Raw genomic sequence first — 27,447 nt, forward strand, 5'->3', positions numbered from 1 at the left:
CGCAGCAGAGTTTTGAAGTGAATCCCCTGAGCAGTTAATGCACATCCCTTGGTTTTTGAAGAATGACTTTGGTGTGCATGCAAACTTGATTGTTCTTGGAAGAAACTAACTTAGAATTCTGGTCATTATGTGTACAGAATTTGCTTCTATAGCTAATGCAGAAGGAAAGGTCTGAACCAATGACAGACAGCTTCAAACACTATCCATGGTGGGGACACTAACGACAAAGGACTGAACTATCTTTAGTCTAAAGTAAAAGCCTTGAGCCATATGTAAGGATGCTAAACTTCATACATCTCTTTTGATCAGCTCATCCATATTGGACTATATTATGAGATATGAAGACAGAGCCTGTGTATGAGCCTAAATACTATAACTTGATTTAAGAATTTTAGCATATTTGACTCACACAGCTTTTCTGCCACTACGGACGTTTATGGCACTTGAGCTTGATGTTACAGTGATATAAATGAAGTTACTCTTGCAGTTTGAGAAGGTGGACCACTCAAAACCATAGTGCATAAATACGCACTATGTTACATAGTTTGATATATAGTATGCTACAGAGTTAGCATGTGGTATTGTTATATAAGCTATATTGATTAAAGTAAGAGAGCTGCAAAACAAAATCAAATTGTTATTGCTTATACTCAAGTGTGTAAAAAGTATCACCATGAAACTTCAAGAATTTATGGTTTAGGTTCCAATCGTAGTTCAGTAATTAGTTTTTTTATCATTTTACTCAGTATAGTCTAGATTTTGCAACTGATGCACATAAGCAATGGAAAAAGTAATGAGGTCGTATCTCAGAGAAAATTTACAGTTAATTGAAACCACTACTACATCTTCCTACCTGGAGTCTGACCTAGTATTTAAACATGTTCTGAGTCAGATTAAGGAAAATCTATATACAGAGCTGCCTTAGGTTTATGCCTCATGCATAAGTCTGATTATTAGGGAAATCTATCATAAATAGTGCACAGTATGATGCTTCTAAATAAAGATTATGTTCAGTTTGCATAATTTTCATCTTTCGTATGTGAGTTTTCTTTTATATTCACAATCATCTAGAGAAAAAGTTTTCTTTTATATTCACAATCATCTAGAGAAAAAGTTTTTCATCCTTACTGAAAATTTACAAAAACACTTGCATGAATATCAACTGGTGCCTGTGGGAGTTAGTAAAGTATGTGACACTACATTCAGGATGTACATAAATCAGCACTAGATCTTTCAAAAGACCACAGACACATTAAGTTTTTGCTTCATGAAACAGTGTTTTTCAAGCTGTCTATCAACTGGCAGTGGGTTGCACAATTATACTACTCAAGCTGCCACGCTGCACACAAGTGCCAAGGGAGGAATCATGAGCCAGTGGTCAGCTAATGGTCCACAACTTGTGCTGATGGATGTAACTATCACCTCCACCATGAATCGTATCAGATAGAGAAGCATTTCCATTGTCACCTTCCTTGAACATAAGCAAAATCTTACTAAATAGTGAGTCCCAAGCTATTAAGAATAAGATAAAAAAGGATACATTACTAAACTTAACTTAGTAATAAAGATACAAATAGCAAATGAAATGTAGTAGTGCTTATTATGAGTCTCACAGTATTAATAACTTTTTCTGCTTTTAGCTAAAACTGTTACATTTTTGAAGCTATAATACTATGTATTACTTTTAATACATCATTTGTAAATAAAGTCTTTTAAGCCCTTAATATGTTCACTTCTGACATAAGCAAATTTGCCTTTTTCCCATCTTCACGAGTACAGTAGGCTCTTCCTCTCACTTATTTAGAAAGTACTTTAGATGTGATACTTTCATTCCTCAGGTATACAAATGTCCTGAAAGAGTGTCTTGTTAGCATTTCTGCTGTCATTTTACATCTGTTTCACATCCTCAGGATTTGTTGCTGAATTTTACAGATATATATCTATTTGCATGCTTAAAAGCATTTTTAAAAACATTGTTACACTGAGAACTACAGCTACATCAAGTTTTGGGGGTTTTTTTGGTATTATTCTGAAGGTTTGGTTAAGATTTTGCTGTATTTTTCAATCAAATTCTTAACTGTTTCTCATCATGTTTGACAGCTTCCTTTAAAAGGATGTTCATATTTTTCAGTCTAGAAACAAGAGAAAAATATAAAAGATGCTTTTGGTCATTATTACAGAATTTATAATCAGAATATGAAAAAAAATTGCAACAGCAATTATGACATCCATATTTAAAATAATAAATTACAGCTTTAATTTTCTTCCAGTTTCCATGATTCTAATTAATTTCTATTGGCTACAAATAAAAGGAAGTAGTTCTAGTATAATATTGTTAAGGGGCTTATAAAAAACCCTTTACTTCTTAACCTTTCATATGAAATACACACAACAAGAGTTTCATTCCATCTGTGTGATAAGCAACAGGAATGAGGGAAAACAAGAAAATGTAAATAACAGGGCTGATGACCAAAACCAATATTAAATCAATATTAAAGATAACATCAATGTTAAATACTTACAGTAAATTAGGACTCTTTCTACATGGACATTAAAAACCAAAACAAAACAACAAAAATCCCCACCACTATGTTCTATTTGTATTCTTTCCCCTGAATAATAAGTGTCTTCCTTCTCCCTAATGTTGCCTAAGGTCAACATCCTGAAGTACAGATATAATTGCATGAAATTAGGTGTCTCTGTTTGGAGCATTTTTTTTCTTGTACAGCATTTGCTACTTACTAGAGTAATTCCAAAACATCAGTATTTCTCTTTAACACAGAACGCAGGCAAATATTCTCTATTTACAATGTTAAAGTTCTACAATTTGGGCACAAATTACACCGAGGTTCTGTAGAATAAGTTCCTTAGTAAAAGAAAAGCTGACTCTCACTATTTAATACGAAGATTATGTAAGTTCCTAGTGCTATTAGAAAAGAAGTACCTTCCTCTCAACTACTAACAAATAAAAATTAATGTGTAATTTGGAAATTCTCTTTTTAAGCACTGCAGTGCAGTCCCTGTCAACACAAACAGAACATCTACTAGAATCATTAATATGGGTTGAATATGCTCAAACTGTAAGAGGTAGCTCATAGAACTCTGCTATTTGCTATTGAATTTTTGCTAAAAATTCAATAGTCACTTAAAGAGGAATTAGAGGAAATTTCTCTATGCTGGGAGTTGTTGCCACCTGGATTTATGTCTGTCAGTAAAGATGTAAACCTACTAAACTTTAAGAACACATTTATACCCTTTCCCCGTTCTCCTTGCACCACCCCAAAAGAACTACAGAGCAAGTAGTATGCAGTATTTCAATGGAATTCCATCAGTTAAATAAAATCAAAACAAGAGAGTAAACTCCTCATTACTAAACCAGCAGCACAGACTGCCTCACTAAACTAATTAGCCATTTTATATCCCATTCGTGGATCATGCCACTAAAACACTCCTAGGTGATAAAAGCAAGTAATTAATTAGTGAACAGGATCAGTTTATCTCCTCTGCACATTAAATTCAATGAAAATGTCTATTACCTAAACAACAAAAAAAGGGGGCGGGAAATGAAACTAGAAGTGAACTCACTGGGTTTTTTGTGGACTGTAAGACACTACCTCACCTTCTAACACCTGAGGTAATTTCCACTGGTGTCTAAGTCAAAACACACCTCTTTCAGAACTTCCTTAATACGCACATGCTGCTACTTTTGCTGTATGTGGAGAGCATAGCAAATAGTATGTGCCTAGTAACAGGCTGGGAAAATATTAGAGGTTCAGAAGCACATCCTTCCAAGCATCCTATATTGTCTTCCCCCTTTATACTCTGTTTTAATTATTTCTTCACATTATTTTAGCTATCACATTATGAATATCGACGGAGCAATATTAACTGCAATGCTAATAATTTCTCTCAGTTCCTCATATAATTCAAGCCCATTTTTATCTTCCTAGATGAACTGTGCTAGGAAAACAGAGAAAGTCCCAGTTAGATGCAGTAGTGATTTCTCAATAATGTCAGGTGCTCTGCTTGCTATCCAGAGTTTTGGGTATTGTTGATTTCTTCTCAACCATAAAATGAGTAACTTTTCCCACCTCACAGCATTAGTGACATGCAATTACTACTTCTAAAGCACTTTGCAGTTTTCAGATGAAGGACTTGAAAAATCTTGCAAAAAGGACTCAAAAGAAAAAAAATAACAAAACAACCCTCTCAAAACTGTATTCAGGAGCTGAACTCAATTGTAAACTTATTGTCTGCCACCCACATATGGCTCAAGGGACTATGCAAATCTACTGACACATTAGAAGTTTTATTCTGGTAAGCTACTATGTGTCCTCCATTTTCCTAGTAGGGCAAGGTTTCTGTACCCACTACTTTAAAAGTAATAAAGATGGGCATAGTACACAATGAGCAGTTTCTGAGGCGAATCAAAGCAGTAGACTGTGAAGATGGAAATGAAGCAATAAATTGCTACATCATCTATTCCTCCTCTCTTTTTCCTATTTCTGAGGTTGTCTTCCTGGAACAGAAACATTCCTATCAGCAGCATCTAAATGTTTTTTATCTGCATTGTTTCTCAGTTGTTTTAGAACTAAACAGTTATTGCCTGTATTCTTCAGAACAATTATTCTGATGAAAACAACATCATAGTCATTTCAGCATATACTAGTCTTTGCATTGATATCCCTGTAGATTTTTATAACCGATTTTTCCTGTGCACTGTTGATTACATGTAATGTGCTGAACAAAATGGCTAATTTTTCCTCCCTTGTGGTATATCTTGAAATAAAAGTTTGCAATTAAATTTCTTTTGTGTGGTTGTTTATTTCTTTTGTTTGGCAGGAAAACTTACCTTATGTTTGTCCAACGTGAATAACTTAACAGAAGACATTATTACTCCCTGTGATTTTATAGTATTATTATTCAACATTCTGTATGTAGGTGTCTATTTCCTTTCTAAAATTATAGGAATCAAAGACTTACATACATACGTAATATAGCCATGAGACGGCCCTTCACAAGTGAAGCTTGTACAACTGCTCAGTAACCTATCCTGCCTCCTCATAAAGTAAAGGTTTAGACCACAAGAGTGACCTTTAGCAAAAAAAAATTTACAAAAAGCAATCCTAGTGATGGTCTTAATGAAAACTAATGGTCTGGATAGTCATCAGACTGGAAAAATGGTAACTTTATGGAAATCCTATAGTATTAGGAACACTGGAAAATGAAAACCACCTTCTGGAAATCCTTATGATAGGACAGTCAGAGGAATAATACCACTGCTGGGTTCCATGCAACCACTCCCATGCTCTTGGTTTTTGATAGAATCGTTACAGAACACAGTAAGGACAAATACGGATACATTTATGAAACACATGAGATTTCTAATAGTCCTTAAAAATCTATTTAATATTAATTGAATTATAGGGGAAATTAAGTGTCCAAAAAGTATTTCTCCAAAATGCATAATAAACAAAGATGTACCAGAACATAAGTTTACACTTTGTGCTTGAGAAATTTACAGTGGATTTACATCACAATCACAATGTTGTCCATTTCCATAATCAGTCATACAAGTCGAATGTACTACTCATAGTAAGACAAATATCATTTTCAAGCAAAACTTTCCACTTTATCAATCACAGAAGCAACAGTAGAGTACATAATTGTGATAAAACGTATATTTTTTTTGATATTATCATGGGTTTATTCAAATTGTGTGATAACACAAAACTCGCTACAATGACTCTCCTTGTCCTTTTATACAAGGAGGATGACTCAATTTAGTTCCTAATTCTGAATTTAGTTCTGAATTAATCTGTTTCTTATTCTATTCTATAGTATAATGTCAAAATATCACTGATTTCTCTGTTCAGCGGTATTACATATCTGTTTACCTTTTGGCAACATCCGAAGAGGTAGACTAGATATGGTCGGAGATCATATTCACTTGTCCATTATACATCAGTGATAGGAAAGCTTGCAGGCTGGATTTAAAGAAAATGTCTGGAGTAGCTTCTATTGCTAACTTTCTGATGATTATGTTTTTTAGAAAATAAATTTGTCATTCTATTAAACAAAGCGATTTTCTAATGTTAATATTATAAGGTAGTAAGTTTAAAAAGCAGTTGAAGACTAATAATGTAAAGCTGAGCACGAAGAATTGAAAAACTCTGCAAGTGTCCAAGAAACCAAGAAATTCAAAAGCATAATTAGAAAATGTTAGTTTTTCACCACCTTTTTCACTAGAATAAAATAAGCTGACATAATAATATGGTAATTGCAGGGTTTTGCAGGTTCTAGTGAAAAAGGAAGTATTTTAAAGTCTGTCTTCTCAGGTTAGTTTTACACCACTGGTATATATCAAAGTTCATGCAGGAAGCAACTTTACCCACTACTGCTGTTTCAAGAGCTAGGACCAGCAATGTTTTATTCTGGAATAGTTTAAGTTATCGCTACACGCATTTCTATCACTTATATTTACTTCTGCTCCTACCAGCACAGGCATGGATTAATATTTCAAAAGTAATAGATAAGTATGGACTAAAGTTCATGATTTTTTAGTAGATAAAAGTATTTTATAGGGACTAGATCCCAAGACACTTTATTGATGAAGGTAAAATACGTAAAGCCAATAATCAGGCCACAAAGAAATGAGATATCCAGCATAATTAAAGTATAACAGACTACATATTTATGAAAATAATACACAAGGAATAAGAAAGAAAGCATATAAATTAGGTCTGATTACAACTCAAAAGGAAAAAACAGAGCAGAGAAGAAGCAGAACCAAGTAGTGCTAGATAAAAGGGTATTTTATGGTGCAGTCATAAAATTTGGGGCTAGACTATGAAAAAAAATAAACTTCTTGATTTTTTTAAGAGACAGTCATATGGAAAGCAATATTGAAGAGAGATCAATCAACCACAATTTAAAGCAATTATTCCACTAGAATGTTTCTTACTTACAGAGGCAAAAATTTAAATGGATAGCACAGGTAGCATATGCCAGCTAAGCATTCTTAGCAATGGGCACCATTGACAAAGATTTACAGTAATAGTTCACTAATTTGTAATTTTCTAATCAGAGAAAAAAAATGTAATTTGCACCTTACAATATCTTTTCTACTTATAATCAAAGATTACCAAGAAATGTTTAATGGTACATTAAGATATTTTAGTATTTTAAAAACAGTCAGTTTTGTAACTGTCATAAAATAACAACACAAAGATGGATGAAAATGAAGCTAGGTAATAATTTACTAATTTTCCTACACAGCTGTGTAAGATTTGGAGTTAGCTTACAGAAATATGTAAGAAATTTCACGTGGCTAATACATTGTAGAGAATTACCTACAGAAACTGGAAGGAATAAAATTACATTAATTTTCTGTAAAGTAACAAGCTAGGAAATAAATTGAATCACTGTCCTGCTTTTTGTTGCTATTATTTAAAATCCACAATGCATTTTGTACCTAAAAATAAAACATACATGTGGATGAAAAAACATGGCATTTTTTTCTTCAAAAGAGAAAGAAGAAAGTGATGGAATGTTGATGCAATTTTAGTGAGTACCCAAAGTAGGAAATGTGGAAGAAACAAAAGCTGACAGTGTGCTGATTAAGGATCATGATTACGTCTCACATTGATAACAGGAGATGGGACAGGACTGCCATAGCTTCTGGAAACTGGATGAACTCACATGTATGTGCACATTTTTCATGGTAAGATTTCACAGCTGGGATGAGTCAAGGCATAGATATTAATAAGTCCAGGGGTTCAGAGTTCAGCACCTACTGAACTCTATCCTTTTTGTTCTACTAAAATTTCATGTCATCTCATGAAGTCATCTGTTACAATATAAAATCCAGACTTCTATATTTAGCAGTAGCCACTCTGTCTCCAGTTGCTGTCTGTTGAATCATGTTCACTCATGTACAGTGTTGATTGCCTAGGTATCTGGAGGGCTCCACTTCCTACAAGGATTCGAAGTCTGTTGGAGGTGAAGAAAACACTTTTCTGTGCTTAATCCAAAGCAGGAATAGAATGAACTACTTTGCAATCCATTGCAAAGCCATGGATTTACTACCTGGCTATTATTCTGAAATATTTCCACACACAAAACCATTCTGCCATTACACTGTGGGTACACAGGATCCTCTTTGCTTTTTAACGTATTACATTCATTTTAGCATTTGCTGTGGGCAAAGGTCATAAAATAACCAAAGTTCAGCTAGTCATCTGCTAAACTTCTAAATCTTCCTATTTGAAGAGATTATGGGTAAACAATTTCTTAAAAGAGGAGGTGTTATAATACACGGCAACAAACTGAAGTTTCCTGTTTTCATTTAGCAGCTTTGTTAATGATCTGAAGGAAAAGTCAAACAAGAATTTAATTAGATTTCCAGATCATATCGAATTAGGAGCAGCTGCAAGGGCAAATAAATAGAAAGAAAGAAGGAGAGGAGAGAAGGAGAAAGGAGAGAAGGAGGAAGACAGGAAAAGAGAAGGAAGGAGAGGAAGGGGGGGACAGAGGAGAAAAGAGAAGGAGAAAGAGTGAGAGGGAGGGAGGAGAAATGTCTGTTGGAAAACACAAGGTTAGACTTAACCTGTAAAACAGGAATTATTATATTTTGAAGAATTACGCCTACATACAGACATTCAGTAAAATACAAATACTACCAGGCAATCATGTAGAAAGAAAAGAGAACCAAAGCAGGTATTAAATACAAGTAATGAAATTAAATTGAGCATAGGAAAATAAAAGCTCATTATCTACTAGAGATTGCAAGAAAGCTGTCTAGGAAAATTAAGAAATTATATTTTATTAATGAAGTTACCAGTCAAAGAGATGTACAGACCAATGTCTGCTTCAAAGAGATGGATTAAGTAAGCTAATGCAATTTTTTATTGACTTAAAATAAACATTAGAATTGTCAGATGCCTTGGATACTATCAGGCATATAGTACAAGAACAAAAAGGTAGTGGTCAAAGTAGGAAATTAGTGAATTTGTTCATTTTATCATATATGAAAAGATGACTTTTTCAACCAGTTACATACATGCAAACTCTATCTCTTAAAAAAAGTTTGCAATGTGTACTTTTCTTTCCACTTATAACATGAATTCCAAGTAGCTTAAAGCAAAATAGCTTTACAGATTTATTTTTGCTGTACATGTATTTCAGTTTCAAGTAGAATGCATAGAATTAGGTATAGGCAAATTAGGGATGACAGTTTTATTTCATGCAATAAAATAAATCAGGTAACTGCTTGCTAGCTGCTAATTAAGTTATAACTGAAGAGCATAATTTAAAAAATATTTTTAAAAATATTTAATAATTAGGGAAACAACAAAATTTCAAATGCAATTCATGACACAAACTGCTCATTTCAGCATAGAAAAGTGCTGCAGATGTTGCCAGCTGCGTGAAGGTTGGCTCCCACAATGTCAGATTGAAATAGCTGGTACTAAGTCTCCTCAGGTTTCCATTACATGCAAGTTACAGAGATTTACTTGTGCTTAGATGTAGGCTGGTTTCACATGTCAAACATGGTCCCACACTGTCTGCAGCAAAACTATCATACAAATTTTGGCTTCTTCAGCTGCAGGCTTCCTTAGGGAGCACCATTTTGTCCTCGTTCCTACCCCATGCTCATGTCAGCAGCACATCAGTGGCACATCAGAGTCCAGCTCCAGGTTTACAAAACATGTACCTTAAGGGGCTCAGAACATCAGTAGAGGTGAACTGTGCAGTTTTAAAGAACAGGTTAAAACCACCAGAGAGAAACACTGGCTCACTGTCAAGTCTAAAAGATTACCAAGCACTGTGCAAGTTGCTATAAAATACTTCCCAAAAAGGAATTGAAACACTTCACTTTAAGTAGCTCCTTGATAGTTAAAAGAAGCAAACACTGCCTGCTTAAGGAAAAAATACGTCTTTATATTTGACATAGAAAAGGTCTTCCATAACTTTTACAGTCTTCTAAGAGTTTTGTCTGCTTGACTCTCCCTGTAGGTTATAATGCTCTCTTGTGGTTTGAGACATAGTTATTTACTTACAAACATATAAACAACTCCGTCGCACGCGGCGCGGGGGCTGCTGGGGTCCCGGGACCTTGCTGCTCTCAGCGAAGTTCACCTTCACGAGGAAGGCAGCCTCAGAGAACATGGTGCCAGTTACACACTCTTTTGGTCAGGTAAGCCCAGAACTGAAAAGCATCTCTCAGGAGTCGGCTTCATGATCAAAAACTCTGTTGTCCCTAAACTTGAAAATCTGCCGACAGGTCACTCTGACCGCATTATCTCCCTACACCTTCCACTACACAACAAGCAACACGTTGTCCTCTTTAGTATATATGCCCCAACTCTCCAAGTTGACCCTGCTGAAAAAGACAAATTTTACACTGACCTGCACCTCCTTACCCAAAAGGTGCCTGCAGATGATAAGATCATTATCCTTGGTGATTTCAATGCCAGAGTAGGTAAGAATTTTGAAGCCTGGAAAGGAATATTAGGCAAACATGGTGTTGGAAACTGCAACGATAATGGTCGACTTCTGCTAGAATTCTGCGCGGAGCAACAGCTCACCATCACTAATACTATCTTTCATCAGAAAAATAGTGTGAAGACAACCTGGATGCATCCCAGATCCAAGCATTGGCACCTCATCGATTATGTCTTGGTGTGTCGGAGGGATGTCCGCGATGTCCATCACACCCTCATGATGCCCAGCGCAGAATGCCAAACAGACCATTGACTGGTGCACTGTAAACTCAACTTCAATCTTTAATTCAAACCTAAAAGGGGCAGTATCCCAAGGAGAAGACTCCATGATAACAATCTCCAATCAGCCACAGTGAGAGACAGATTCCAGGCGAACCTTCAAACTAGGCTCAAAAACCATTCCACAGCTTCTGCAGATTCCTCTCCTGAAACAATCTGGCAACATATTAAAAACAGCATCCTGCAATCCTCTGAAGAATCCTTAGGGTTCTCCTTCAAGAAGAACAAGGACTGGGACTGGTTTGATGAAAACAATCAAGAGATCCAGGAATTGTTGAGGAAAAGAGAACTGCCCACCAAGCACACCTTGCACTGCCATCCTGTCACATAAGAGAAAAAGCCTTTTGTCTTGCATGCAGCAAGCTCCAACAGAAACTCTGTGACATCCAGAACAGGTGGTGGATTGATCTAGCTGAAAAAAACTCAATTATGCACAGATACGGGTGATCACAGAGGATTCTATGAGGCCCTGAAAACAGCATATGGACCTACACACCAGGTCCAAAGCCCTCTACTCAGTGCTGATGGTCAAACGCTTCTAACAGATAAAACCTCCATTCTGAATCGATGATCTGAACACTTTCAGACTCTTTTCAGTACCAACCAAGTAGTTCAAGGCTCAGCAATTCAGTCCATCACACAACAGCCAGTGAAGTATGAATTGGATATTGCCCCCACTTTAGGAGAAATCCTCAAGGCCATACAGCAGGTGAAAATCGGCAAGGCAGCTGGGGTTGATGGAATTCCACCTGAAGTCTGGAAACATGGGGGCCTTGCACTCCATGCTAAATTTCATGAGTTTGTGGTGTGCTGTTGGGAACTAGGTGAGCTACCATCAGACCTTCGTGATGCAGTCATCATCACTTTGTATAAGAAGAAAGGTACTAAATCAGATTGTTCAAATTACCGTGGTATTACTCTGCTCTGCATTGCTGGCAAAATCCTGGCAAGAATACTCTTGAACAGACTAATACCTGCTATAGCAGAAGGAATTCTACCTGAAAGTCAGTGTGGTTTCAGAGTCAACAGGAGCACCACAGACATAGTGTTTGTTCTCAGACAACTGGAAGAGAAGTGTAGGGAACAGAACAAAGGTCTCTATGTAACCTTTGTCGACCTCACAAAGGCTTTTGATACTGTGAGCAGAAAAGGTCTATGGCAGATTTTGGAAAGTTTAGGTTGTCCCCCCAGGTTCCTCAAAATGATCATCTCACTCCATGAGGATCAGCACGGACAAGTCAGATATGGCAATGCACTTTCTGAGCCCTTTCTAATAAAGAATGGTGTGAAACAAGGCTGCGTTCTCGCACCAACCCTATTCACAGTCTTTTTCAGCATGATGCTCCAAAGGGCCACAGCAGACCTCGATGATCAGGACGGTATCTACATTTGATACCATACTGATGGAAGCCTATTCAACCTTAGGCAACTGAAGGCCCACACCAAGACCTTAAACCATCTTGTCCGGGAGCTGCTTTATGCTGATGACGCCGCCCTTGTTGCCCACCCAGAAGCAGCTCTGCAGTGTTTTAACATCCTGCTTTGCAGATGCTGCTGAGCTCTTTGGGCTGGAAGTCAGCTTAAAGAAGACAGAAGTTCTCTATCAACTTGCACCTCAGGAAGTCTTCGTCATTCTCATATCACCATTGGCCAATCAGAACTCAAACCACTCCAGCAGTTTAATTACCTAGGTAGCCTCATCTCCTCAGATGGTAAGACTGACGGAGAGATCAACAACAGGTTAGCAAAGGCATACAGTGCTTTTGGAAAACTCCATAAAAGAGTTTGGTGAAATAAACACTTGAAGAAAAGTACAAAGATCAGTGTTTACAGAGTCATTGTGCTGTCTACTCTCTTATATGGTTCCGAATCATGGGTCATCTACCGCCACCACCTGCGTCTCCTAGAACACTTCCATCAATGCTGTCTCCGAACAATCCTAAACATCCACTGGTCAGATTATGTGACCAATACATCTGTTCTAGAACAAGAAGCAGTCACAAGTATTGAGGCCATGTTGATAAGAACACAGCTGCGCTGGGCAGGGCACATCTCAAGGATAAAGGACCACCGCCTCCCTAAGATCTTGCTTTATGGTGAACTTGCCACTGGCTGCCACAAGAGAGGAGCCCCGAAGAAAAGATACAAGGACTCCCTGAAACAACATCTCAGCCTTGGCCATATTGATCATCATAACTGGTCTACTCTGGCCTCAAATCGGGAGGCCTGGAGACACGCCATCTATAACGCAGCTGTCTCCTTTGAGAATACACACAGGATCACTCTCAAGGAGAAAAGACAATGCAGAAAGAATCATGTCTTGCAGAATATACCACCTAAGGAGTCTTTCTGCTGTGCCTTTTTGTAACTGGATATGTCTGTCTCGTATTGGCCTCATAAGCCACCAGCGCACTTGTAACAAATGTGGATAGAGCCTTCCTAAATCTTCATTTGCGAAGCCCAGCCATGATATAAACAACTAGTTTCAATTTACAGCTGAAGTCCAGCTGTGTTATAGAAGATTAATGATTTATAGAGAAGTTAAACAACTGTAACAATATTATTTTACACCTCAGTTTTGCTAAAAAAAGACAATAGAAGTATGAAATATTCTGTCATCTCAATTTTGCTATCTGTTTATCATACTCGGAATTTTTATTCAGGAACATGACAATCCCTGGCCATTTCCAGTTAGAGAAATATCGAACACAGATCTATGACTAGTTTTTATCAAAGCAGTTATACTAGCTTCCATAAGGGCTATTTGAAATATGAAAGGGAGGCAAGGGTGGTCTAAGTAAAAGAAAATGAGGAGGGAGTGGGACTTCATGATTCCATGCATGACCCTGCAAGGAGGTTAAGAAACTAGTCCAGACAATCCTTGTGCAAGAGAGGTTGGTCTGCACAAGCAACAAAGGGAAGAAAGAGTGGCTTTCTGGAAGTGAATAAGAAGTCAGTAAGGTCTATGATACCAATCAGGAAGGACAGTCAACTGTTAGCGAATAGGAATGGAGATTTTGATAACCAGGTAACTACTAAGAAGCAATACTCCTTACAGGAAAGTTTAAAACCTTTTTTGTATGCTTACTGATCATACATACTGGTCTCCAAAATCCAAATTACTTCCAAAGCAGAAGCCTTTCAGATCAAGTATTTTTACTTATTCTGTTATCCTAACTCCTATATATAGGGGTTTTTTAAATTGGGGCTTGGCCCCTATTTCACTCATCTATTTTTATTTCCTAGAAGCCATGACACTTGATCAAGTATCTGACATCCAGCATTGCCAGGAGCTTTTTCTGTCAGGCTTGAATGACTCAGCTTAAATCTGTGAACAACAAAATATTGTAACATTGATTCAACAATTCTTACAGCTCCATGTACCTTGATGATCTCCATCTGTCTTGCAAACCAGTTAACATGCCAATACAGCCCTCTTTGCTGTTTACTGCCTTGCATCAGAGATTTTAAAATAGCATTTGACAAAGAGTAAGTCCTTATTTCAATCAATACTCACAGTGATATGAAAATGTTTCATAAAAGCATATCCATGCGCTACAATTCAGTTGAATGAAGTAGAAAGAGGCTGAGAACAACAGAGCAATGACAAAAAGAGAATATAACAAACACTCAGCTTTCTGTGCGTTTTATTTTACTCATCTGTGATTCCTTTAAGAGGGATTAAATTTGATCCGCATATTTTTTGTGAGCAGTACCTATTGGAACTGAATTTACCTTCAAACTGAATGGAACATCCATAACTTCTCCTAAGTTTCTCTTAGCTTTATGAGAAAAATGTTCTGATTTTCAAAAAAGACCAATAAGCTGGAAAATGGCTTTTCCTTTACTATTTGATATGTAGAACTATATACCACCTATGATCACAAAGAAGTAAAATACTCTTTTCAGCTGCATAAAGTTTAAAACTAACTTATTTTATGAATGCACACTAAAACCCATTACACATCCTTCTCTCATCTGTTTTTCACTATGCCCACAGCCACATACCAATGCTGAATATGATATGTCAATGATAAAACTAATGTAAAGCTCAGACGCACTTCTAAAAAACCTCCTGAGGCATTGGTAAAAATTACATTAGAGTAAGATATATCATTACTAGTTCTATCTGAAAAAATAGTTGATAAACATTTTGTCAAATCCACAAAACAGGTGTAACCTAGTATGCGTATATATAGAATCATAGGATCATAGAATCAGCTGGGTTGGAAGGGACCTCTGAGATCATCAAGTCCAACTCTTGATCCACTACCGCTGCGGCTGCTAGACCATGGCACTGAGTGCCACATCCAGTCTTGTCTTAAAAACCTCCAGGGACAGAGAATCCACCACTTCCCTGGGCAGCCCATTCCAATGCCTGATTACCCTCTCTGTAAAGAAATTCTTTCTAATATCTAACCTGAACCTCCCCTGCCACAGCTTAAGACCATGCCCTCTTGTCTTGCTGATAGTTGCCTTGGAAAAGAGACCAATCCCCACCTGGCTACAACCTCCTTTCAGGTAGTTGTAGAGAGTGAGGAGGTCTCCCCTGAGCCTCCTCTTCTCCAGGCTGAACAGCCCCAGCTCCATCAGCCTCTCCTCATAGGACTTGTGCTCCAGTCCGTTCACCAGTCTCGTTGCTCTTCTCTGGACCTGTTCTAGCACCTCAATATCCTTCCTGAACTGAGGGGCCCAGAGCTGGACGCAGTACTCCAGGTGTGGCCTCTCCAGTGCTGAGTACAGGGGCAGAATCACTTCCTTGGAGCTGCTGGCCACACTGTTCCTGATCCAGGTCAGGATGCCATTGGCCTTCTTGGCCACCTGGGCACACTGCTGGCTCATGTTCAGCTTCCTATCAATCCAAACTCCTTTCTGTCTGGCTGCTCTCCAGCCACTCTGTCCCCAGTCTGTAGCACTGCATGGGATTGTGTGTGTGTGTGTGTGTGTGTGTGTGTGTGTGTATAAAACTTAAAAAAGGGAAATATGGGTATTTTCCTCAGGAAAGAAATCTGGGAATTTATTATTCATTACCACAAACAGCCTAAGACTTTTTTATTAAAATGAAAGTAGTTTCCTGTCTGAGATAATTGTGGTACATTCCTCATTGGAATGAAGAACTAGTATAAGGAAGCCAATAAAATATTGAACCAACTTATTGTATCTTAGTGTAATATTTTCAGGAACACTGGTTAGAATTTTCTGCCGTAAGAAATAAACCAGGAACAGTTCTACAACCTAAAGAAAAGAAAACAGTGTACATGAAAGAATATTTTAGCTTTACTAAACAACATTGACACAGGTGCTTACCCTCTGGTCACCAATCTGTGCCCAAAGAACCACGCTATACCTCACTTCTGAAGCAACTGGTATAGTTGACTGCATTCTCATGCTCCTCCCCAGTCCTTCTACTTCTGCTTTTTTCTTATCCTATCATCTAATTCACTGTTCGTCATCTACCATAATATCTCCTTTACCAACTGCAAAAATGAAATCCTGCAGTCTACCCTTCTTAGAAAGTAATTACATTTCACCCACTATTCTCCACTGTAATAGGACTATGAAAGTAAAGAGAATATTATTTATACTATCTGGAAGAGTTATATGACTTTATGGTCAGCACAACAGCTCTCACAAACACTAACTGCATGTTATTTTTATCTTTCTTTCAATATGCTGTACTCTCATTTTTTATTTTTTGTTTCTTAATTAGAGAGAGCCTGTCACTTTCATGAAGTGAGTAGATTTATTATTCTAAAAACATATTATTCAAATTATTTTACTGAATAATACTTTTAAATTCCTAATACTTATCAGCAAGAAAGTGGTATTGCAGTAAATACAAACAAATGTAACACAGTAACATAACACTTAAAATGCTACGGTATGTTAAATAGAATGTAACACAGTAACATAACACTTAAAATACTGCAGTATGTTAAGTAGAATGAGGAGTCTAAGAAAATTTGTATACAGTTCTTTCAGTCCCATTTCCTTTATTCCTCGCAAAGCTTACTCAGTTTTTAGGAGCGAATTTTCTGTAGCAGGGATACATCATGAGAAAAAGACAGACTAATTCAACTCCACAAAGGCAAAAAATAGATATTTTTCATACTATATAACTTCTGTGACAAGCAAAAAATCTAAAGCTCCTCCTCTGAAATTTCGTATGAAATGTTTACAACCTAAGAATTTATATTAGCCTTTCTATAATTAGCTTTTGATACTTAATATTTCTTCCCACTGCCTACAAAATACTACATTTTCTAAGAACTTTATTTTGGTTTAACATAGAACAACTAGTCTCATAAGAATAAAATAGGAAATTCTTCTAAAAGAACAGATCATGTAACCCATATGCATCATAGACAATATTATACTACAGTATTTCACAACATTCTGAATGTTGTGGTGTCCCTTTAGACTCTGATGATCCCTGGAATCCAAACATGACTTCAGCATGGCAGAAAGACCAGAGCATTATCTGAAATTTCAGGGAACAGATTCACTGTTATTCATGTACATGTGTAAGAGCTGAGATAACAGCTAGCTAGTAAAACAGTTGTGCTTTACCTAGGCAATAACAAAACCCAAAAATATCTCCTTCCTAACAAATTTTCCTTTTGCATATTTTTTTTCCTCATTCACATCTTAGCCAGTTATACAGTAAAAATCTAGAAGGGTAAGGACAATGCAAAGGAAGGGTATGAAATTATATAATGAGAAGCCCCAGACTATGAGAAAGTAAAGCAACTTTAAAAAGTAGGTTTAGGGTCATTTTCTTGCAAAATATTATCCTTAGAATGGTAAATTTCCTTTATATTTGTATACAACTTAAGCTCCTTAGCAGGATTTTTCATGTCCTTTCTTCATGATGCCAAATCATCTACCCAGTCTGCTGTGTAGAGGAACCCAGTTCCATGCTCAGCCTCACTCCTTCTCATAAATGACTGGGCAAATGCCTGTAGAATTATCATCACCTCTCATTTGTAAACTACTCCTTGAGCTCACTGCCCCCAGTACGCTGATTATAGAGCTTATATCTCAGTAATTTTCAGTCGTTATCATTCAGGCATTGTGGTCCTTGAATGATGAAAGCTGACCATTTCCTTAGAACAACGATGTGGATTATATCAGTGCAATACCTCAAAGTTCCTTACTACTACAAAAATATTGCAAAACTTCCATCCAGTATGAATCCAGTGAGTATCACTCTCACTTTCCCCATGGCAAACAATGTATTAGGCTTTCTTTAATGAAAAGACAGAGCAAAGAAGCCAAGTAACATTAGTGGACACAGCAGCCCTGAAATCTAAGGAAATTTTTGCCAGGACAGGACAAGACATCAGTTGGGGTGGACTAGCAATATGAATGAAAACCTTGTTCTGTTCTCATCCCCAGTCCAAGGATTTCATTCACTGCTGTATTAGTTTACTTCAGAAGCACAAAATCTGCAAGGGTTAAATTAAGATCTCAGGTCACATATAAGTTATACATAAACACAATACCTGAGGTTCCCTAAAAATACAGTACAAAGAGGCAGTTGATCAGAATGAAGAAGTTACCTTCTAATGGTAAATCCAACCTCTAATTGCTAACTGAAAGATTAGATGTACCAAAACAGAAAGCAAAAATGGAACCTGCTATAACTTTCTAACTATTGTCAAAAAAAGCCAGATTTTCAGCTTCCCTCATATTAGCAGTTATTGGTGAACTCTATTACCACATATATATTTATTAAAATAGTTTATTGATAATATTGACATTGCATTTTTAAAAAAATACCTAGGTCTACAAAATATTTCAGCAGCAGCATGACAAACAATTTAAATATTATTATCTTTAGTTTAACTCTACATGACATTTTAAATCACCATGCTAGGAAAACTGACTGAAATCTCTGAAATCTCAGAGATCTGAAATTGGATATTTTCCCCATTTTAGGAGGAACATAAAGAAGATGATATTTAAGCACATGCTGAATTGGAAGTACTAGGGAAAGTTTACCATAATATCAACCTTATTGAAGCTTTTAACAGCTACTTCAAAACGTTAATATAAAGAACTACCTTTGGCTGATCATTCTGGATTACCCTGATGCCATTCAGCTGATATATGGGCTGTGTACTGTTTAGACATAAAATGGAACCTAAAGGAAATGTCAATTAGGCAAAAATAAAGATGAAATATTATAACTGCTTTTTCTAAAGAAAATAAAAACATGGAAAGAAAAAGATAATTTCCCTTTATTTATTTTATACAATGAAACTTCAATTTGCCATTCTAAAACGAGGAACAGCATACTCTAATATCCTATACTAAAATGGCCTCTGGGAACATTAATTATTAATATTAACCTCGAAAGGATCACAGTTAAACAACAACTTTCTTTTCTGCTTGCATGAATAGATGCCTTATAATTTAATATTTTAAAAGAAGAGTAGTAAGTGGTACAGATAATTGGTGCTGGAAATTCCCAGTGGCAAACAAAATCTGTCCTAATAGCAGATAAATAAAGTACCATGTTATTCCTAAAGAAAAAAAAAAGGCACCAGAACTTCCAGTTCTATCATTAATATACCAATCATTAAGTTAATATAATAATTTGCATAGTCCACTGCTTGTTTATCTAATACAATAACATGAAAAAGCCACAATTCCAAAATGTATTTCCTACACACTGTGACCACTCACTCCTCTGGTAAGAGGATTGCCTCAAGCATAATTCTGGAATATATGAAAGATAGCATGGTTGTATTGAGATAGCATGACATGCTGAGATTTACAGTGAACAAAAATGTATTCAGACCTTTCTTATACCACACTCAGACCATCCAAATCCATGCATCTGTTACTCTAATTACCAGCCTTCTGCAGCTATGGCAAAGCTAAATTTGTGATGACTAATTTTCTTTCAATAGTGCTTGGGGTGAATTTCAAATAAAGCACACAAGGGGAAGCAGTATCAACCAGTACAACATATGAACAGAGTTCATGAAAAACCTGTATTTTCTTCCTTTTATACTCTTTCATTATCAGCCACATCAGAATTCAATTAACTTAGAGCAACAGTATAGATAAGAAGGAAGCTCAATTTTTATTCAGAAGTAACCCGTCACCACCATTCACCTCCACATACATTACAGCATACTTAGATTCAATAATTGCTCTAATGTATTATAACAAGCTTAAAGTATACAATATTCAGCATATTTAATTTCATGGGTTTGGATACTTAAGTTTCACTTTTTTTTTCTTAATACTTTCAAATCAGAATCATATGAGCTCACTAAAGAAAAAAAATAATCACTTTGCTCAAATAAGATTTCTGACAACCAGAAGTACTGATTCAGAACTGATTCAGTTTTAACTGTAAATGCATTTCTCTAGGATCAAACCACATTTACCAATGTGACAGCAGGAAAAAGAAAGGAGAGGTAAATCCCTTGAAAATCTATTCTTAAAAGCTGAAACCTGGTATATAACACTCTAATCCATATGGTAACCTGACTGAAATGTAGCAGTGTTCACCTGCCTGTCCTAGATGACAGTAGTTGAAGTGCACTGTAGTAGTTAATAAAAGCTCAGCACATGGTACTGTAATGTGCCAATCAAATTCCAAGTTTGACTAAAAATTATCTCCTAGATACGGCAGAGTAAATTTTGGTGGCTTTTTCCTTAACACTAACAACATATCAACATAAAGCGGCCTATGGAAAGCAACAGTTCTTCATCAAAGTTCCCATTTGGGGTTTTAACTTTAAACGGAATGTAAATATTTCTAATATTCATATTTAAAAAAAATCTTTGAAACATCATTTTATACAAAGTAGAGATCATCTTATAAATAAGGACTGAAACTATGATTATTCATTACATTTATGGGGCATTTCAACTGTGCTACTGACCATAATTCTCTGAAAGACTTATTAATTGAAGCACGATCAACAGATATTAGTACAGATTTTTTGATTCAGTAATAAATATTTTCTGTGAAAGAAAGCTATAGAAATGGAATCTCGTTATACATGCAGTTCTGAATGAATCTTAAAAAGATAATTAATGATGGCAAATTAATCCTTGCACTAAACCTTGAAGAGTTCATATAGTTTACAGAAAGGTAAATCCATTCCACCAAAAGGTAGTCTTTCTTCATAAGTCATCACTAGCAGAGAAAACTACAGAAACTACAATAAAGGTCTGAGGTATTGCAATTGGCCAGAAGGAAATGCAGTATTCAGAGAAACATCTTGTGCCCACAGAGACTCATCTACTTCAGAACTGAACCAAAGCAGCCATTCCCCTGAGCACTGGACTGCTTAGAGCCAGCCAGAAGCACGCACAAAGAAGTATGTAGCTACTGTCTGCCACTGGATTTAGGTAGAGAAATCAAGCAGAAAGGTTGTTCCCTCTTCTTAGGAAGGAGACCTGCTCAGTTTTGGAGTTCTTAAGTTTATGGTATGAAAGACTCATGATACTTTTTTCCAAAATTCTATACATTGGCAGTTACCAGGCTTGAGAGGAAAAAATGATCCAGAAGTACAACAGATCAGGTAAACTAGATCAGTAACAGGGAAGGAAGCCTTTTCCTAGCAACTCATATGTAATTAAATGAAATTATACATAGCTAATGAAAACTGTAGAAATCCTGAACTAATATCTACAGAGTCAGGATTTCATAACATGAAGGTAAACCAGCCACTTTTAATTCAGTGCAGGGTTTTTAACAGTTACAAAACAAAGGGAAAAAAGAAGCTGTAGTATTATGACTAAAAACAGAAGGACTGAATCACAGAATATCATCATCCTACCAACTAACACATCTTTAATTCAGAATATGGGAGATTTCCACAACATAAATTCATCGACTGAAAGGAAAACTTGACCTTGAATGCAGTTAGCCCCTGTCTTCGCACACACATAGTGCATACACTACAAATAAGTCACCCTCATCTTGTGAAAGATGTCCCTGCACATACTCCTGAGTCAGGGTACTTGCAGCTTCTCTCCTGTACTCCCACGAGATTGGTTTGAAAAATAAAACATAAATTATGGACAAATTAATTCGTCACATGCAAATCAAAAACTGGAAAAGAAGGCTACTCACAAATGCTTATTAAACCAACTGAAATTATCACATCTCCATCCTTATCTTCTGTTTTTAATTAACAGAAAAATGGAACTACCTAAACAATAGCATATGGTAAAAATGAAAAACGAGAAACAATTCTTCAACCCCATGTTAATTAAATGGAGAATAAATTACTACATTCTTCTCTGCATGTTCAACCACTCTTTTTATTTTTTTAATAACATCTTTTCATGCAGTTTTTTTTTTTCTTTTAAGCCTAGTCATTTCTGTTCTTTAAACAGAAACAGAGAGAGCAAAGAAAAAGTGATATCTGGACGCTGGAGGAGATGAAAATGTAGATCAAATAATCACTTAATAATCACTCAGATGCATTAAGCATCTTAAGTCTGACATATTTTAACTTTGTATTTGCACCTACAGAAACAGCAAAACAAACAAAAAAATAGAAAAAACAAACATCACATTAGTTGTTGCACCCTCCCAACTACTGAAAGGCTAAGTCAAAATATAACTCAAACAGCAACTTCAGAAATCCAGTACAAATTTGGGTAGAATTTTAAAATATAAAATCTAAGTATAGCTAGTGCAGTTACAATTAAAAAGTGGCACTAAAAATAAATGTAATAAACTGATGAGTAGTCTTTAGTTTCACATTAGCAGATAGTCAAATGTGCATGGTATTAAATTATAGTCAACTAAACTACTAAAAATATATGTGGGCATTCTGAACAAATCCTTAAATCAACAAATTGAATACTCCAGAAAGACAATGGCGTGCAGCAAAAAAATTTCATTTTACCGCAACTTACATAACAGAAACTATTTCTAATTATACATTACTGATCTTTACGGAATAGTAATCAAAACCTATGGACCTTCAAACAAACAAAAGTTTTTTAACTACTGCTTAGCCCGTTTGCTCTCTATCAAATTCAGAAGAATTAGCTTATAAATAAAATAAGCACATGCCATGCCTAACAACATAAACCCAAAAAGAATCTTGAATATTGCAGAAAATAAGACTGGCAAACAAAATCTGAAAATGTGTATTTTGATTTACTAAACTGTGTGTTTTACTAAAGTAAGCCGTTTTCTTGAACACACTATTTACTTGGTTGCACTTTAAAACTCCTAGTTTTATTCAGGATAGGTTTACTAAAAATTTTGGATCTGCCTTTAAGGAAAAGTGCTAGCTCTCTCTGATAATCTCCTGTTACAATTTGTGATAATAAACAAATTAAGTGAATATTTTGAAAGCTAAAAAGTAAGCAGGGGGAAAGAACTAGCTGTTCCTATTCACTGCTCACCAACTGACAGTGGATATTTCAGAGATACACTGAAGCCACAGACATCTACAACAATTAGAACAGCCACATAGATGTGGCAAGGATACCCTTTTTCCAGAGCTAAAAAAATAAAGCCAACTAATTTTTTCTAAAACTATTAATATTTTGCAGGCAGCACACTATCATTTAATGAATAAATACTGATTTTTTTTCCCCAGTAACTGCAATGACAAACTTTAGTTATCCAGTTACTATTTTTACCTTTGCTTTCCTTTTCTAAGAAAACAGGAGCTCTAAACAGGTACTTCAGATTTAAGACTGATCTGACAGTTACAGAAATTATTAAGCACTGGAGCATTTGAGACTAGCGTAAATCACTAATGCTGTTATACTTGCTCTGATTTTTATGTCATTGTTTCTTGATAAACAGAGCCAGGCTGAAGACATTCTACCATGACAGAATGCTTACAACACTTTTCTGGAATTTCCTTAAGGGAATATTCCATAGTTTTAGATCTCTCAGTATTTCTTATATAGCATGATCTTGTTTCAATTATACACCATGAGCTGTTTCAATTAACTTGGCTTGCATAAATGCAACTGACCAATTCACTATTGACAAAAATCTACGAGAAATGCCACTCAGATCTCCAATAACAGCTGTCACCAGAAGGGTGCTAATTATGAAATGGATTGATTATGTAAGTGAGATAGCACACAGTTCACCTAAAAATGTTCTACAAAGTGGAACTCCTAAATATTACAGGTGAAAACTTGTTCTTCTTAATCTTTCTGTAAAGTGGATTATCATCATGTTTACATCTCATATTTCAGCCACAGAATGAAGCAGGGTATAAACTGTGCTGTTCTGAGAGGAAAAATAGGTGGAAACTAACCACATTCCCTTTGATACAAGCAGAATGTAAGTAGAGTAATGACAGAGTCAAACTGGAGAAGAAACAAGAAAAAGGAATGGTAGGAACAGAAATAATATACTCCAAGAGCATAATGCCTGATATTCATCTGTATTGCAGAGAAAGCAGTTCAGGCAATTAATATTTTAATATACAGAACTTCAGTTGTTCTCTATTATCTAAGAAACCAGTGGATTTTTCTGAAACACACTTCAAATGTAACAACTTGTTTGTTGGTCAGGCAAGTATCTGCAGATTTCAGACAGGACGTAAGCCTCACAGATTGTGTCTTGCCATGATTCACTGTCACTGTATGAATTATGCTCCTTATAATGCAAATCATTATGGTGAAAAATAATTTTGAACTTATATTAATAGCAACAAACTATAGAGATAAAGTAATGTAGTACTTATTTTTACCCAAATGAACAAAATAGTTTTGAATTAGAAGAGTAGTAAGTTATGATCTACTTTCACAAAAAGTGGGGTTTTTTTCAAATTGTAGGGCTCACTCCTGTGATAATAAGCACCACACACAGTTAAACAGCTTGCACTTCCAATGAGCAAAGGTACAATAGTGAGAAAAAAGAAATCTTCCTTACCTATGTATACAATTCTTAGATTCGAGATAAGCCATACCAGAGGCAGCATCTAATGAAAATTTCACCAACTGTTTGGTTTTTAGCTCATCCTTCTTTTTTCTTAAAAATGACAGGAAATCACCTCCTAGAAAAACAGAAAGATGGACAGTGAGATACGACTGATGGTATACTCACATTTCTCTCTTGGGGTTCCAACACCAAACAAAATGTAGTCATTAGCTGTTCTCCTCATTCCATCCATTTGAGGCTGGCCCAAGAAAAAGGAACCTATCTTTCAAAATGCATTTTCCCTTAAACATTAGATGCTTAAAAGTGAAAACTGCACAGAATGCTTTTGATATACCCAAAGTCTTCACCAGTGTACAGTAAATACAGACTCACATAAAAATTGTTGACAAAAACAACTGATAATTTGTGATACATCTTATTCTCTAATAATAGAATGACTGTTGTTTATAAAAACTGTGAATAAAGAGTTCCTATTAAAGAGGTCCTATTAGTTACATGAGAGTAATTAATTTTTAATTGATCATTTGCAGTGATGTTTCTCAAATTCTACACTGATGTAGAATTGCGCAATGTTAACTGAACATTTGACATGGGCAATGGAAGGTGAACAGCTATTACTGTAACTTCACAGTCTTCTGCCTTGGAGGAACAAAAGTTGTTATCCTCTTGTCTAAAGAACAAGAGGGGTCAGCACTGAGGATTTCCAAAAGAAAACTGTATTAGTAAATAAGATGGAGAGATAATAAACAAACACTGCAAAGACATGTTTGGATTGACATAACTGTATTAAAGATTTTTCTAAAATAGATTTTTTTGTTCCAGAAAATAAAATATATTTCATTATTCCAGTGTGTAGCCAGTTATTGCTCCAGTATTTGTTTCTTTTCACTGAGGACTGAATTGACTACAGTGATTATATCTTGCAATCATGCACTGTTACACAATTTTATGTACTGCCTTTCTTTGCAATGTGAAATGACAATATATATTAAAAGTTTCATATGGGTTTTTCTTTTTAGGAGGCCATTTCTATTTGTATTTCATATCGTAAGAAATAAAATAAGAGAATATTGAAGAAAAAACTCTGATGTTATGAAGAGTAATTGTAATGCCCTTCAAACATGGCGTTGGAGCTGCTCTTTACTCCCAGACTGGGTAACACAGAGACAGGAAATCCTTGACTCTAAAGCCAATTTGAAATACCCTCTGTTTTGCAAAATATGGTTACACACATTACATTTCCAAAGTCTGACTAGAGTTAATCTTGGGATACTGACTTTTAAACTCTAGTGAAATCTTGAAATTACAAATCACTACTGCAAACTGGACTGTGTAATAATCACCTTTTCTTTAATCTGAGAGGTTACTGAAATAGTCTGATAACTGGCAAAATGTAGGTATTGCCAGAGAGAAGTAAGATAAGCACTCTAATTAAATACATGTAATTTCTAACATATGTAAACAGAATTATTCTGGTTACAGCAGTCAATTAAAAATAATTTTTAAGCAATTCCCCCCCTTCAACGCATACAACAAGCTGATGAAAATTATTTTATTTATATACTGAGAATTCACTCTTCTGTACATAGGAATCATCTTCTAATTAGTAAGTATGACTATATGCCTTTATGAATGTGAAGTCTTCCAATTTGAAAAACTGTGGTGTTACTTGCATGAGAGCAGTAAATCAAGGAAGCTTAAAAAAAAACATATAAGACCATCTTAAAAAACCCCTACTCTCAATTGACTAATGTTTCCATATTGAAGACTGAGAGTTTCTAACAATTTACTGCAGGAAGAACTGAAAAGACAGATTAGATCAGTTTGACAGTCTGGGAAAAAAACCAAAACTGAACTCACAACAAACCCTTCTCAACTGCTATAACAACAACAGTTTTAAGTCTAAATTCATATTCCTCACAATTTGTATAATTTTTTTGTACAAATAAGTTATTTCTCTCTTCAACCAATAGTAAAGCAATCTGTTCTCAAGTAACAAGCTACTAAAGACAACAAGGTATCAAAAGGAAATCTAACCATATCCATTAAAAAATTTCAGAATAATATATAAATCTGTTTCCAATATGCTCAGGCAATCAGATTAAGATCCTAATTTTCATAAATTCATTTCTGAGTAAGATTAAAAGCTTCTCAGATCCTTAAATCAGAATATGTCAAACTCACAGAGCTCAAGCCTGTACCTTTCCAATGCAATCCAATACGATCAGGAAGTCATTTAGACTTGCTAATTTTCCTGTGTGGCAATGCACTGCATCAAATTCTAGAGTTTTATGCAAAACGTGCAGAGTATGCTTTGAGCTGTATACAGTGTACTTGACACCTATCACCAAAACCTAGTTTTAATAAAACTATTTTAATCTGTCTCAGAGTTTTCAGTACCTGTTTTATTTTCTTGTATCTGTCCTTGCATAGAGATTAGAAAAATGTCTTTTAAATATTCTGTTCAATATTAATTCGAAAGTGCTGTTAGTTTCAAACAAAATAAAAGAATCAAGTGATATTCGTCTCATTCTGTATGAGGTATACCATGTTAGGCTAAATCTGATTATCCTCAAGCATCTGTTCTTTACATAACAGAATTACTGTTAAGTAAATTCTGAATTTTACTGTGGTCAATGTTCCAGCTATTCGTCTTCACAGCAAAGCATACACATGAATACTTTCAAAGCTGAATTAAGAGGATTTCACTACAAACTCTTCAGTGTAGAACTGTGGCTACGTAATATCTTTATGTGCTTCTTA

The 27,447-nt window shown here is 35.6% G+C and overlaps 1 protein-coding gene across 1 annotated transcript in view; it reads right to left on the bottom strand.

Moving 5' to 3' along the window:
• Positions 1-27,447, bottom strand: part of FER (FER tyrosine kinase) — a 155,963-nt gene that overhangs the window by 15,945 nt on the left and 112,571 nt on the right. The window contains exon 17 of the mRNA XM_032675242.1: positions 24,676-24,799. Within this exon, the coding sequence (XP_032531133.1) occupies positions 24,676-24,799 (124 nt within the window). The remainder of the gene's footprint in view (positions 1-24,675; positions 24,800-27,447) is intronic.

Source organism: Chiroxiphia lanceolata, chromosome Z (genome assembly GCF_009829145.1).
Source record: "Chiroxiphia lanceolata isolate bChiLan1 chromosome Z, bChiLan1.pri, whole genome shotgun sequence".
NCBI lineage: Eukaryota > Metazoa > Chordata > Aves > Passeriformes > Pipridae > Chiroxiphia > Chiroxiphia lanceolata.